We start from the raw sequence: 14,657 nt of genomic DNA on the forward strand, positions 1-14,657 counted from the left end.
GGGGGGTCCCCGCTGCTTCCTTTCTTTTCCACCGAAAGTTTTGTTCATTTTGTCCTAAATAAATTTGACATGTTACATCTTGTAAAGTTAAAGTTTACAGCCTGCTACTTGGATCCATTTAGATACTGTGATATGACTGCCATCGAAGCAATATTTACCACATTACATCATTATAGAGCAATATTCTTGACTCCATTCGTGATGCTGCACACTCGAGCTCGGTGGCTTATTTACTGCTTATTACGAGTCTGTGGCTCACAGGCAGCCTGACTTTGCACCCTGACTCTGGCCCCTAAGGAGAGGCCCCACTTTCGTCTTGAGCCAGAAGGGGTTCCCCAGGGGAGCGAGAGCAAGGGAAGCTGTGGGGGGCAGCAGGATTCAATTAGTTACAGGCAACTCGAAGTGCTCCTGTGCAGTCCCGCCATAAATCAGACTTCAGGGGCTTCCAAGTGGAATGGAAGTTCCTTTGATTGGCTTCCAAAACCCTTATAATCCATTAGCATCCCAGAAATTGAAAAATTTATAGGGTCATTAAAAATAGATGTCAAAGGGTCGCTGGGTTTGAAGAGGTTTCCCCATTTTCTTCCTTCACAAGCCATGCCCCGTGTTGCCATTTGACAAAAGCACAATTAAGTGATGGACGGGAGAGCCCTAAAAGCTCCCAGTGGTTTTTCACCCACTCTGTTCTACCTCAGAGGAGTTGGGCCTGAAGATCCATTGTGATTTGGGGGGACTGATCCTACTAGGAGACAGTGCCATCAAACTCACCCAGCAGAGACAGGCAGACTTTTAGGGTGAGAAGGATTGATATTGCGGGATAGGCCGAAGCTCAGCTCTGGGGCCACAAACCTGAGCACTTAGTTGGCCCCACAGTGCTTTGTAATATTTCCCCAGACTCAGCCCAGAGCACTGTCTTCTCCCTTTAGTGCACCAGTGGAATCATTTTTAAACAGATCGATCTCTAGCCAGCTCACCCCTCCACCACATCTTCAGTTCTGCTCTTTTTATGTGCTAAGCCTTTAGGGACTCTTAGCAGGAGACCTCAGGTGAGTGGCAGGACCAGCAGAGGGGCGCGGGGGGACACTTCCAGTTTCTCAGCAGTGCGTAAAGATTACCCTGCAGGACACCCAGAGCTCCCAGAGACCAGGGCCTGCTGGGGCCATGTGTTCCTGGTTAGAGGGATGGGGCAGGACAGTGCTGGCCATGGCCTAGCCTCAGCCTCCTGCACAGTCCAGCAGGACAGCGAGTACCAGCCCACATCATTGCGGTCATCTTCTGTGACTCCTGTTTCAATCTTGCATCTAACACAACTGAAGTAGCATCTGGCTAAGCACCAGCTCTTGGAAGAAGGAACTAGAAAAAGCTGCTTTTGCTGTTGGTTCTATGTGGAACTGACGGGGAGCAGGACACTCAGCGGCCTTTTGCACTACAAGGCTCAGTGGAGTGGCCTGTTCCGGCTGCCCAGAGGCCTTCTCCTCCTTTGGTATTCAAAGCCTTCCTTCTGATGCACCTATCTACCCTGTTATCTTGCTTGCTGAGGTCTGAGGCTTCTCTCCGCAGCTGATGTGCTTTGTATTTGCCTCCCCTTGCATTGTTTCCAGATTGGCAGCAGGGACAGGCTCTAGGGTGTAGGGTCCCTGGGCTCCAGGAGCGTGTGTGCAGGGTTTGCTAATCCACATGGTCTTATTAACGTGCTCTGGGTGTCGAGCCCCCCTGTAATTGCAGTCACTCGTGATCAGGAAAGCTGGGAGGGACCACCCAGAGGTGCAAGGGTGAGGGGTTGCGAGCGGTGGACAAGGAGGGTGGAGGGGAGTGAGTGAGACCCATGCAGGCATATCCCAAGTACCTGGTAGCCTGGCGGGTGCAGAGGGGACTCGGAGCAGGTGACCCAGCGGCCCAATCTTGAAGGGTGAGAGGGGGCTGCCCTGCCCCAGCATGGGGGCAGCTGGGGAGTATTTCCTACAGAGTTCAGTGCAGTGACTGGCTTTGAATTCAACTTGTATTGCTCAGGAGCTGACAGTGGGGAGCTGTCAGAAGGTCAGTTCCCTGTGCTAACAGAGGACCCTGTGGTAGTGGAGAAGGGGCTGAGTAGGGTACAGAGGAGCCCGCTGGACCTGAGGGACACCCAGAACAACCTTGGTTCCCAGAATATAGGACATGGCCGTGCGCAGAGGTCAAAGGGAGTGAGTGGGGGCGGGACCTGCAGGCAGGCTCTGCAGAAAACATTCCCAGGGCACCACACTGTCCTGAGGGGGCTGAGGGGTTTGCAGCAGAGAGACCCAGGCTCACATCCGAAACACTTGTGTGCGTTCATCTACAGGGACAAATTCAGGGACGTTATCTTGCCACCATCAGTGTACAGTTAGTGGCTTGTGTCCTGGGCCCTGGCATTGCAGGTAGGAGAAGAGAATCCACAGGGAAGAGCCAGCCAGGCTGTTGTCTTACCCTCTTCCTGAGCTCAGGGCTGGCCCGGCCCTGCCTCCTCACAGGAAGCAGGAGGGAGCTGCCTGAGAATGCCAGCCAGGCAGACCGCACCTTGTAACCCTTGCGTACTTCTTTGGATTTCAGTGCCAGGAGAACCTCCAAGTTTCGTCTCAGTGACACCGCACACCACCTCCTCTGTTCTGATCCAGTGGCAGGTAAGGACCTGGGGAATCTCTGTGCATCGTGAGTCACTTTGTGCCCGTTCCCTGCTCACTGGGCTGGAACCTGCAGGCCAGCCCTTGCTGGGTGGGTGTTTAGGAGGAGCACAAAGAAAACATCCACACTGGACTCAAAAACTGGGAGGAAAATAGTGTCAAACTGTAGTTTCCAAGACTCAGAAAGGATGGCTGACGTGCACGAGCAGAAAAAACTTGTCCTCGTGTCATTGAGGGACCAGCGGGGTGAGGCTGGCAAAGGGCACCAGAGGGACTGAATGCCCAGGCGTTTAGAAAAGAGGGCTTCCAGGAGCATACGAGCAATGAAACCATAACCTCTGAGGCTATCTCTCCTATAGAAGTCATTTTCAACCAGACAAAATATCTGCGGGATTCCATGTATCTTCACTAGTGTGAGTCTTTCATCTTCAGTGAACAGTGAGTCAAACCACGCACATTTTTCTCAATAATCAAGTAGCCCTTGGTGGGCTGCCAAATAATGCTGGACCTTGAAAAGGACATGCTGCCCTCTCTTTGCCTTATCCATAATTTTGGCTTTTAAGGAATACTTTAAGAACAAAAGTACCAGAGGAGCAAGTTCCCCTGCCCCAGGGCCAGCCCTGCTGCCTGTGGACTAGCTCTAGGGTCTCAGCCAGGTCAGGTCTGGCGGGGCTGGATCTGGCCAAGGCAGAGACCAAGGGCCGTGGTGAGAGCCTGGGGGAAGCTGCTGGCCACAGGGGAGTCCTGAAGCCAGAAGTAAGTCGCCATCTCTAAGCTGAGGATGCAGGGCCCAGAGCCAGCGAACCATGGGGTGTACTGCACAAGGGTGCTGGAGAGTGAATGAATGGATGCAAGTGATTGTTGAATACTGGCAGTGTCTGGGGCCTTTGTTTAAAAGTCCGGTGATTTTTGTGTGTGTGTGTGTCACCAGAAATAGCCATAGGGACTAAATTCCTATATCAGTCTGTGGTCAGATTGGCGTCATTACTCATCGTTGTCAGTTTCCAAAAACTATGGTTGGTGTGAAGTAAGGACTAACAATATTAGGTTAAATCATAGGAAATTTGACCATTGGTCAGTTGGAGACTTGGCCTTATTTTGTGTGGTTCAACCTAACACAACTTGACGAGGGAAAGCGTTTTCATCACCCAGGTTCTGATAAAAGTTCAAAATCTTCCGCAAGTATTGATGGAGTAGTTGGGGACCACATCTTCATCTCTTTTCTATTGCTAAGTAACAGTGCCTGGGAGGTGATGGGCTCTTTAAAGGGGATCAAAACCTACTTCCAAATATGTTTTTGGTGAAATGGAAATTCAGTCCATAGCATTCTGGAAGTTCTGACCCCCTCTCCCTACTCCCGCATCGCCCCCCCCAGCTCCCCGCATGCTGGCCACTGGACTGGGAACCAAGAAAGCATCGTCAACTCCCACCTCCTCCTCCTGATCCATAGCTTCTCTGGCTCTGGTTTGCTCATCTGTAAAAATAGGAGGTCAGAGGTGACATCTGAGGTCCAAGGCCGACTAGACACCCGCACCCTGACATCCGCAGGACTGAGGTGGGGTGCAGGAGACTCATTCCACCCTCTATAAACATAAACAAAAGAATGCTGTTCCTTTGTGCTTTGCTAAATTTTAGCAGAAAATTAGCGCTTCCTTTGAGACACTCAGCTTACCAAGGACTAGGCAAGCTCCTTTTCTGTAAAGGCAGTGCTCAGGGCTGCGGCTGCTTCCCCTCCAGAGAAGCAGCTGTGGACAAGCCACCGGTCATCCTCCCCCAAACACTCGGGCTCCGAGCCCCTCCGTGGCAGTTGAACAACTCTGTGAAGTGGTGGGGAGCGGCACCAAAGGAACTTGGCATATGTGTCCATCAGCTGTCCCTGTTTGGTGCCCAATAGAACAAACTAATTGCAAGAAGCCCAGAGCAGGAGGTGGTCAATACCATGTATTGTAGAAATAAATGTCTGTCAACTGCCAGACATTTGAAGTATAATTGAAGTGTAATTAAAATTATGAGTAATTTACTAAATCAGGGTGAACAGAACAAAGAGATTATGTTTTAAATATAGATTTGCATTCCCAATGGAATGTTTCACCTGTAAACCCTTCTTTTTTTTAGTAATGTATTTAAAAATGCTAACACTGCCTGTAATTCAAGACTGCCGACCCATTTAAATAGCTCCTCCATAGCAGTCTGTCAGTTTAATTCTTCTTAGTGGGATAATCAATCTCTACCTTCGTGGGGTCCGGTGCTGCTTGGAATCTGAGGATTTGAGCGTGTATTCTAGACAGTGGCGGCGTTGCGTTCACAGCACTACAGTTCATAACACACATTAGTGTTTCTGAATTGATCACAACATTTAAGTTGGCTGTTCGAAAACCTCCAGTGGATTGTATAGTTTGTCACTCAAATGCATTTCCCCTCGTGTTACCGCAGATTTGTCTAAGTGGATCTTGAGGTTGTTTTCTAGCAAAGAGAGCACCCCGAGTGATCTATCAAGCCCTGCAGGAAGCTCTCAGCAGAGGGCGACTCGGTGTTGTCGCAGGCAGCTTCCTAAGAGGAGCATTATGGTTGCGTGGGCAGGGGGGCGAGGCAGCGGGGCCTCTCGGGACGTATCTTGGAACTTGGAGCAGCTTCTGTGTAAGGTGCTGAGCATCCAGAGATGAATGGAACAGATTCCAGGCCTAGAAGAGCTTTCCTTTAGTGTGCTGAGCTCGACGATGCAGTGGGAGGACATGGAGGAGCATCCTGGAGGAGCATCCTGGAGGAGCATCCTGGAGGAGCATCCTGGAGGATGAGTGGAACTGCCCCTAGTCAAAGGCAGGGAGAGCGCATCTGACACCAGAGCATGATGGCTGCTGGTCAGATGTGGACTTAAGTTCTAGCTCTGACCCATATAGGCCACAAGTCTCTGGGCATGTGTTGAACCCTTTTAGTCCTAGCCTGTCCTCCCTGTAAATGGGACTAGGAGCTGCCCTGTCAGTCTGTCCCAGTCTGTCCCTATGGGAGCAGACAGAAAGAGGGGTGAGCATCATTGTCGATCCCCAACCCCTGTCCTTCCCTCCAAACATCCCTGCTGCCCCCATGAGCCCCTGTCCTTATCCTTCCAGCTCTGCCCCGCTCATGCCACCTGTTTCAGCGGGTGACCGGGCCCAGGTGCATGTCTACCAGGTCACCTGCACATACACAGGGATCTGTAAAAACTGAAAAGGTGCTCAAGACCCCCGAAGAGTCTGCCAGTGCATTTTGGGTCTGCAGAATAAAGTCAGAGTAAATTTTAGGCAAGGTAGCCAATTCCCTACAAGCATCTGCCCATCAACATGGCCAGCCCAGGATGAAAGAAGCATAGACAAGGAATGAGCAAATCCAGCTCATTCCCGCAGACATAGTTGAATGCCCTGTGTTCAAGGCCGGCTGCAGGTGCTGTGGCGAAGACAGAAACGAAGCGACATGACCTTTCCCACCCAGCAACACCAATCAGAAACCATAGGCACAGGTAGGCTGGTGCTAAGGGCCAAAACAGCCTATGTTTTGGAAGCTGCTCTTTATTGTGGAAATGGCTGACAGTTGACGCTGGGCAGTTCAGCATCAGCACTTAAATCCACAGTGTGAAATTGTTGGCCCATCAGCTCTAGAACAGTCTGTGTGTTACGTGGAGCTGCCCCACTGGTACCCGGTGGGACACAGTCATGGAGGCCTCGTCATGAGTGGCAGGTGAGCTGGTTCCCAGTCCAGGATGAGAACGTGTGATTAAAGCCTTCAGAACCCCATGTAGACTGAGGACTCAGCGGCTCACGAGAGCTTGCCCTTGTGAGGGCTGGACCAGCTGCCGCCTTTCCAGCGGCCTCCCTCTGGCCTGCTTGACCCCGTCCCTTCCCTGGGCCTGGGTGCCTCCTGCTGGGAGGCCAGTTTAGGGATCTCCGGGCCCCAGCAGTAGCCTGTTGCCGCATGCAGGCCCCTACCAGTGGGCAGTTGTGCCTGGGGGCCTGAGGACCTGGCCCTTTCCATTCATGCCCCTAAAGCAGCCTTTGGAGGTGGCTAGAAGTGGGCCCAGGATCAGTAGCCCACCCTCACCCCTCCATCTTCCAGCCCCAGGATACCGGACACAGAAGCTGGATGGGGTGTTAGCTGCCAGCTGTGTAGCCACATCTGGTGCCTACTGAGGACCTTTTTGTTTTCCCAAATGCTTAGCTTCCTGCATATTTAGTATTTTTGGTGAGTTGAATCCTACACTCGTCTCTTCATATGATCTCCCCAAAAGAAAATGGCCCTCGCTGTAGTCCTGTCTCAACCAGCCTGCATCTGCAGAGCTAGATCCAGGCCTCGTAAAGGTCCAAGTACCTGCCACTGCCGGGGGCGTAATCTGGGGCTGTCAGGGAGGCTTTGAAGGGTGAGAGGCTGGCTGGTGCTCAGAGAGACCCCGCTGCAAGACCCGTTTGATCTGCTCACTCCCTCTTCTTTTACCCACTCCAGTCAGCTCCGACCTCTGAAAGGGAAGCAGGAGACATCTCATCCTCACAGCCCAGCCCCTAACACTGCTACGTGCTGACTCTCAGCCAGGATGACTGTCTGTCGGTGCAGTCAGGACTGAGCCTTACTCTGGCTGCTCCTACCCCTGCCCTGCAGCCAGGGCCCCTCCCCTGCATCCCTGCACTCCTGTCTAAGGGTCTACACACGACCCCTCCTGGAGGGCCACTGCCCCCATGCTTCAGCCCCCCCATCTCCAGGGTCATCTGGGAAGTCCCCTCCTCGGAGCATTTTCTAATCCTCCCGGCTGCAAGCAGGCCTCCCCTTGAGGCCCCTGTGGATTATCACTCAGGAGACCTCCCAGACCGAGGCGATGGTGATGCTAGAAGCTGGACTGGGCTAACTTGTAACCCCCGCACTGCAGGCTCGGCTTTCTCACACGTTGCTCCACTGCCCTGCCGATAGCCGTGGGGTGCAGTCACCTTTGTCCCGGTGACGGGTCATGGGGCACAGTGCTCCTTTGTCCCGGTGACGGGTCAGTTACCTGTCAACAAAAACCACTGCGGGAGGAAGGACTCTGATGAGTTCTTAGCTGACATGGGCCCTGGGGTCAGACCCTGCAAAGGATGGAAGTGGGGGAGTACTGGGGCCTTATTTCCCCTCTACCCACCATTTTTACTCTTGGGGTTTACCAGTTGGGTGAGCGCCGTCAGATCTTCCTAGGCCAGATGCCCTCACAGGTGCCAGGAATCCAGGCTGAGGCCTGAGTCGGGCAGAGGAGTAGGGGTGGCCTGGCAGGCAGAGAGGTCTGTGAGGGGCCCTGCTGGGTAGGGACTGAGAGGGACAGGGTGCGACCAGCTGATGGACAGTCTGGAGCGGCCATTTCCACTCACAGAGTTGTGGGTGTTTGGGCAACATACAGCTTCCTGGCCCATCTGCCGCAGTCCCGGCTTCACCCGAGTATTCCAGCTGGGCAGGGATGGGATTCCAAGCCCCCTCAGATGGGCACCAGAGAATCTGGGATGAGAGAATGTGGCTCAGTGGCCTGGCCCCGTGCCTGCCACCCCTTTTCCTCCTCATGAATGTGACACCTGTTTTTTGTTGGCAAACTCTGAGAACCACCTATGATTGCGTAGTGACTTCTCCTGACCAACTGGCTACTTCATCCTGAAGCGACCTCACTAGACTCTTCTTTGCACTGACGATGGTGTCTTTGCAGCCTCCGAGGGACGAGAGCCTGAACGGCCTCCTGCAGGGGTACAGGATCTACTACAGGGAGCTGGAGGCCGAAGCAGCCTCAGGCAGCGAGTACAAGACACTGCAGACACCATCCGCCTTACGGGCAGAGCTCACAGGTACCTCTTCCGTCCTGGTGCAGGTGCCACGACGCAGGGAAGCGTTGTGGATCCTCTCCACGCAGTGTGTGGTGGGAGGCGCCTGGCGGAGCGGAGAGGCATCCCTGCTGCTACAGAGCACAGTGACGCAGGGGTGTGCAGTGAGGGCGAGCCTCCCGGAGGCCAGCAGGGTGGTGGCCCACAGAAAGAGCCCTGTGCTCTGGTTTCCATCTAGTGTGGGGCAGAGGCCACATCTGGGGAGGATTCGTGGAGGAAGCGTCCTTGGAGATAGGTGCTCAGGGGAAAAAGATTTCATGAAAGACACGAAGGGGAGGTGTGACTTACAAGGGCCCCGCAAGATGAAATGGTCAGAAGGCTGAAAGAAATGAGGGGCTGAAGGCCCAGAAGTCAGCAGCACAGTGTGAGGTAAGATCCTTGTGCCCCAGGTTTTATAAGGAGAGGTAGCCGGGCCCTGCAGAAACTGCAGCGCGGCCCTGCACGGGGAGCATCCGGCTGGGAGGCAGCAAGGCAGCTGCAACCTGTGCCGCTGGTCCCGCACTGGTCCAGCCGAGTCTGGAGTAGGCTGTGCCCATCAGTCGAGGCTGCTCCCTACCCCCCTACTCTGGAAGCAGGGCTAGAGTCTCATTTCCTGACAAAGGGTGGCACAGAAAATACTTTCTGCCCCTTAGTGTCCACAAGTTGGAGAGGAGACATTCAGAAATGTGCTGCTCGGTGGCCACATTCCTGCTCTCTGCCACCTTGGTCTTGGCAGGAGGCTCTGCCGGACGGGCCCGTGATGCGCTGAGTCAGTCCACACGGGCCACGTGTGCGGACAGGCAGTGCCCAAGTGCGCACCACGGCCGCTCACACTGGCCAGCGCACTGCAGCTTGACCCTGGCCTGGTATCGGGGGGGTATTGACCAAAGATAACGACTTGGCATTTTTCTCACCCACATGCTTGGCACAGCCCCCAGGTGTCCCTCACTGATGCCAAACTATCAACATCTCCCTGAACTTTGTAGCAAAGTCAAAACAAGAGGGTCCCAGGTGCAGCTGGGTCAGGTTGCAAGTGCCCTTAGAGCTTGCTTACCTACCTGCGCTCACGCAAGGCCTCGCCTGAGTACAGATAAGCTGATGGTACCTGCTGCAGGAAATCTGGAAAAGTTGCCACCCCGGTAGAAACTGATTTCTGTATCTTCTCCAGTATTGCTTTGTGCTGTCGTGCCAGATACTAATTCGTTCCATTTAATCAGAGAGGTGAGTGCATGCCCCAGCCCATCATGGACCAGGGTGCCTGGCTGTTACATGAAGTGGGGTGACCCCCAGAGATTGGTAGGAAGAGTCATCTGCGGTCTTTACGGCCCTTGGACAAGCAGGGCGGGAGCCGGAGCGGTTTCCCAGCCGGGCCCCATCTCCTCCTTCCCTCAGCACCTCATTTGCAGTAACTGCTCGCTGCATACTAACTGCCTCTCTGCTTTGCTTACCCCTAATAGCCCAAAGCAGCTTCAAGACTGTGAACAGCAGCTCCACATTAACGACGTATGAACTAACACGTAAGTGCACACCGCCTTCTAGCGCCTTCCGCGGGAAGCGGCCGTGACGGGGAGCCAGTGGGGCCAGCGCCCACTGGCCTCAGAGGACCAAGTGAAAACCAGCCTGGATTAATGGCTCCACTTCCTGGAACCGCCCTCTCAAACGCGGCTTCTCCACGTCCCAGAGCCAGGGAGAGAGGAAATGACACTTCTAGAAACAGACAAGACACCGGGAAGGGGGCTTAGTAACCTCGGGTCCTCGAATTTGGGATAGATAGTTGGAGAGGACAAGATTTCCTCTCTGGCTCCCTTTGACCTTTTGCAGTCTTTGTGTGTATGTGTGTAGACTACACATAACAAAACTTACCGTTTAACCATGTTCAAAGTGCCCATTTCATAAAGTATTGCACTCTTGTGCAATATCGCCACCGGCCCTCTCCAGAACTTTCCATCTTCACAAACTGAAAAACTATAAAGCCCATGAACACTAACTCCCCGCCCCCCTCCCGTCACCTCTGTCATCTCTGTCCACCTGTCTGCTCCGAAGGCCTCATGTAAGTGGACTTCCAGGGTCTTACCTTCGGTGCCTGGCTCGCTTCCCTCAAGTTCTGTCATGCTGAAGCACTCTCAGATTCTCTTTCTGTTGAAGGCTGAGTGATCGCCCCTTGTGAGGGGACACCCTATTGGTGTGTATGTGTCATCTCCTCCCCTGGGCCCCAGCCAACCCACACTGCCACCCTTTGATTCTTCACTAGGGATGGGTTTCAAGGCTCAAATTCAGGCCACAGTGACTCAGCCCTTCCTCTTCAGCCTCTGCCAGCCCCTGCAGGCAGTCCACCGGCCCCGTAGCCAGCACAGGCTTCAGCTATGTTTCCTTTCTGCACTGAGCTGTTTCCCTCCACTCTGCTTTATTCGCGTCTGGTCATTCACTGGCCTGTGGCCACCTCTCTCCCATCCGCTCAGGCTGAGCGCTCCCCAGCACCAGGCACTCCCCAGAAGTGAGCAGATATCCTGTGTGCAGTGCAGATTCAGTGATGAGTGTTCCCAGGCTCCAGCCCCATCAGGTGCCATGAAGAATTAGCGGGGTGGCAAACCCACACAGCGGCATCCTCGTCCGCTCCTCCTTGTCCAGTTGGCTCCAGTAACCCCTCCCCTCAGGACTTGGCCTCCACACATTCCCGACTGAGACCAAGCCGGCCAGTGTGAGGCCCGCAAGACAGCACAGCTCCAAGGCCGGTGAGGGTGGGAGAGGCTGAGCGCTGCCTCAGCACGTGGGCTGGACCTTGTCGACATTTTTGCAACGCCAGTGAAGGGAGGAGCTTGGTTCACTGAACTTTTGCTAAACTGGTAGCTTACCAGGAGGCGTGAGTTCCAGACCTGATGGTTTCCAGACCTTACTCACACCATTCCCCCACGTGCTCACACACGCACTTGGGCTCGTGGTGACCAGTGTGAGACTGCCCCAGCATTTTGGTTCAAAGGCCAGCCCCTCTCTCCTTGTCGATTAGTGTGGGCTCCTCTCTCAGCTCCCTGTCCTGTCTAGTTCTCGGGGTGCTGCACGCACCTTTTCTCCCCAGGACCTTACTAGGAAAACCTTGAAGACGGGCAGTTTGTGTGCTCTTTCTTTTTTCACGCCAGTGTCCGACTCCATCTATCCCTGTGTGTGAGAGTTTCTTGGACCGGCAAACCCAGATCAGGTTTTTTGACCATTAGCAGAGGCACTTCCGCTGCCTCCTCCCTGAACACAGAACCAGCCGAGGCTGCTGGGCACCACAGGGAAGGGAGCCGGCCGCCCTGCGCAGTCTCCTCCGGGAAGGAAGTCTGCTTATTCCCTTCCTCTCCCCCAAGCACAGAGTCCCCAGGTGCGATTCAAGAGGGAATTTTCTAAAAATAAGGACACCTGGGCGGGCTGACCGCTGTCTCCTTCCACCTACAGATCTAAAGAAATACCGCCGCTACGAAGTGGTGATGACCGCCTACAACATCATAGGCGAGAGCCCGGCCAGCGCACCCGTGGAGGTCTTCGTGGGCGAGGCAGGTGAGCTCCCAGCCCACCCACGGGCTGAGGCTGCCGGGAGCAGCTCTCAAGCCTCGGCGTGTCCCTGTGACGAGCGTGTTGCGGGGTAAGGGGAGGTTTCTGGTCAGTGCTGAGAAGGCAGGCTCAACCGTAACAGCCAGGTTTGCTGTATCTGGAGCCGTCGTGTCTGTGGGCAGCTGCACAGTGTCACCTCGGGGGATGGATGTGCCGGAGCGTCGTGTCCGGGGCATGTGGCACTTGCCGACTTGCAGTCCTGGCTCCGGCAGGGCCCCCGGCACATGAACTAGCCCAGCCTCCTGGAACTTCACCTCCTTGGTTCCCAGCCAGCCACAGGGCATTATCTCTACGCCATTTAGAGAGATCGTGACCCTGGAGTTTGTCTCAAGAGCTACCCCTCTGTGGGGCTGATGCACAGGGAGGAGCCGCGTTGGGCGTTGAGATCCCGGCAGGCTCGTTCCTCCCAGGCCCAGTGTGTGGCCTCTGGCAGGGCCCCGCACACACACAGAGCGCCACCCTGCTGCTTGCACACTTGTGGCCTCCAGAGGCGCGTACAGTCTGCGGTATCTGCTCAGATCTGTGGGTGCTTTGTCAGAACTAGGTGCTTCCAGCTGGGACTACTTGCATTCCCTGAACAGAGACCCAGGCTTGCAGGAGGAAGGAGGTTCAGGCACTGGACCAGGAAACAGGGACCTGTCATGAGGTCACTGCAATTTGCAGAGGTTGTCAGTGTAACAAATCAGCCAGCACTGAGGGTCTTGCTTAGCAAGATTTTTCTGGATTGGTCAAGAAGTATTACTGACAAGTGATGATGAGTGAGATGTGTGACCTCGGAGCACAGGTTATGATAGCCTCTCTACACAGAAATCTGTCCCAAGGGGTGACTTAGAGCAGATGGCGTAGGGGCCCAGTGTTCCAGAAGGGGATGTGCCTGCCACAGAAGGATCCACACACAGCACAAGATTGCTCTCTGTAACGGCAGGTGCTCCTGTTCATTCTGGCACCTAGACCCTGGACCACCACCAACGCGGGGCCTGGTCATGCAGTGGATAGAGGGGATACGCGGCTGACCAGCTGAGCTCTGAAATACTGAGCTCCTGTCCATCAGCCTGCATCCCAGGCAAGGACTCAGTGTCTAGGGAACTCAAGGGGCTGCAGGTAGAGCCTTGGAGAAAAGACCTGGAGCTGGGGGAGAGGCTGGTTAGACCCTGGGGAGCCTTGTTGGGTCAGCTAAGTGACCGCGGGCTTGAGGCCAAGTTTTCAGCTCCAGTTCTGCATTGTTTTGTTTGTTCTGCATGGTAGGAAAATGCATACAATATAGAATTTGTCCTCCTAATCTTTTTAAGTGTGTGGGTCAGGGGCATTAAGTCCATTCCCATTGTTCTGCAGCCATCACCACCACCCTTCTCCAGGACGTCATCTTCCCCACTGAAAGTCCATCCCATTAAGCAGCCCCTTTCCCCTCCCCCAGCCCCTGGCAGCCTCTAATGTCCTTTCTGTCTCTGTGCATTTGCCTGTTCTAGATATTCCCTAGAACTGGAATCATGCACTATGAGCTTGGCTGCTTTCAGTGGGCAGTGTGGTCTTGAGGTCCTTCCATGTGGCGGCAGCTGCCCGGCCTCACCCTTGTCCTGGCTGGGTAGTGCTCCATGTGTGTGCACCGCATTTGATTCACCTGTTCATCCAGGGTGGACGCTCTTATGCTCCCACCCTTTGGACTCTGTGAGTAAATGGTGAACCGCGTGCTGCCCAGGAGTGCTGGGCAGACACCGAACCCCCACAGGGAGGCGGCTGGAGCCCGAGAGGCTGGCTCTCCTGCTCCCCTGGCCCTTCTCACTCCCTCCGCTCCCCACCAGGGGTCCCGCCCCACCTCCTCCTTAGAGGCCTGTCCTTCTGTTCCACCTCCCTCTCTCACACCCACTTCGCCATGAAAGTGACCGCCACCAAATCTCTGGCTTTGACTTCTTGGATACTTTACTGCCCCCTAGAAGGAAAAGGAAAGTTCTACCCATCATGCCTAAGCTTTCTGACCCTCCACACAGGAACTCTGAATAGCCAGAGCCCGCAGAGCTTGGGAAGAGCTGGAATAAGAGCAGAGCAGGCACCCGGGAACAGCCCTGCAGTCTCAGGAATTCCACGCGTGGTCCACCCCCCAAACTCCCAGACTGCTCCCTCCTGCCCCAGGGCCTACCCTCTGGGTGTCTCAGGAACACGACACCCTCCCATAGGCACTTCCACTTGCCTTCCTTTCTGTTGCTCCCTGGATACTCTGTGGGAGACCCCTCCACTTTGCCCCATCGCATGGGACTGTCCTCTGTGTGCCTGTCTTTCTCACTAGGCCAAATGTCCAAATGTCCTTTCAGTCCTCCAAATAGAGGCTCCAGAATTCTCATGTGGATGGGACAGGAAGGTGCATGGGGCCCCCGCGCCCTGGGGCGCTGCCTGTAGTGTGTCCTGCCACGTGCTGGGTGAGGTTGCTGTCAGAGGTCTGCGCCATGACTACAGAGGCCACACTTACCTTTTCTGCTCGTTACTGTATCCTGGGCTTGTTTCCTCCCGGCATGCCCCACCGCAGGGCAAGGGCAGGGCGCAGGCAGAGGAGGGGCTGGACCTGCTCAGCTCCATGGGCCTGTGGGTCCCAGCTGGTGGCATG

At 54.7% G+C, this 14,657-nt stretch overlaps 1 protein-coding gene across 3 annotated transcripts in view; it reads left to right on the plus strand.

The window, feature by feature from the left end:
* The window catches only part of SDK1 (sidekick cell adhesion molecule 1), a 450,881-nt gene that overhangs the window by 379,379 nt on the left and 56,845 nt on the right, over nucleotides 1–14,657 (plus strand). For 2 of the 3 annotated variants that reach the window (XM_012731947.1, XM_012731948.1), the window contains 3 exons: nucleotides 2,569–2,639; nucleotides 8,323–8,458; nucleotides 11,906–12,007. In XM_012731947.1, coding sequence (XP_012587401.1) covers nucleotides 2,569–2,639; nucleotides 8,323–8,458; nucleotides 11,906–12,007 — 309 coding nt within the window. Of the gene's footprint in view, nucleotides 1–2,568; nucleotides 2,640–8,322; nucleotides 8,459–9,930; nucleotides 9,991–11,905; nucleotides 12,008–14,657 lie in introns of all 3 variants that reach the window. The other variant, XM_012731946.1, reaches the window with a different exon arrangement.

This window comes from Condylura cristata, unplaced genomic scaffold (genome assembly GCF_000260355.1).
Source record: "Condylura cristata isolate star-nosed mole 26May11 unplaced genomic scaffold, ConCri1.0 scaffold00032, whole genome shotgun sequence".
Lineage (NCBI taxonomy): Eukaryota > Metazoa > Chordata > Mammalia > Eulipotyphla > Talpidae > Condylura > Condylura cristata.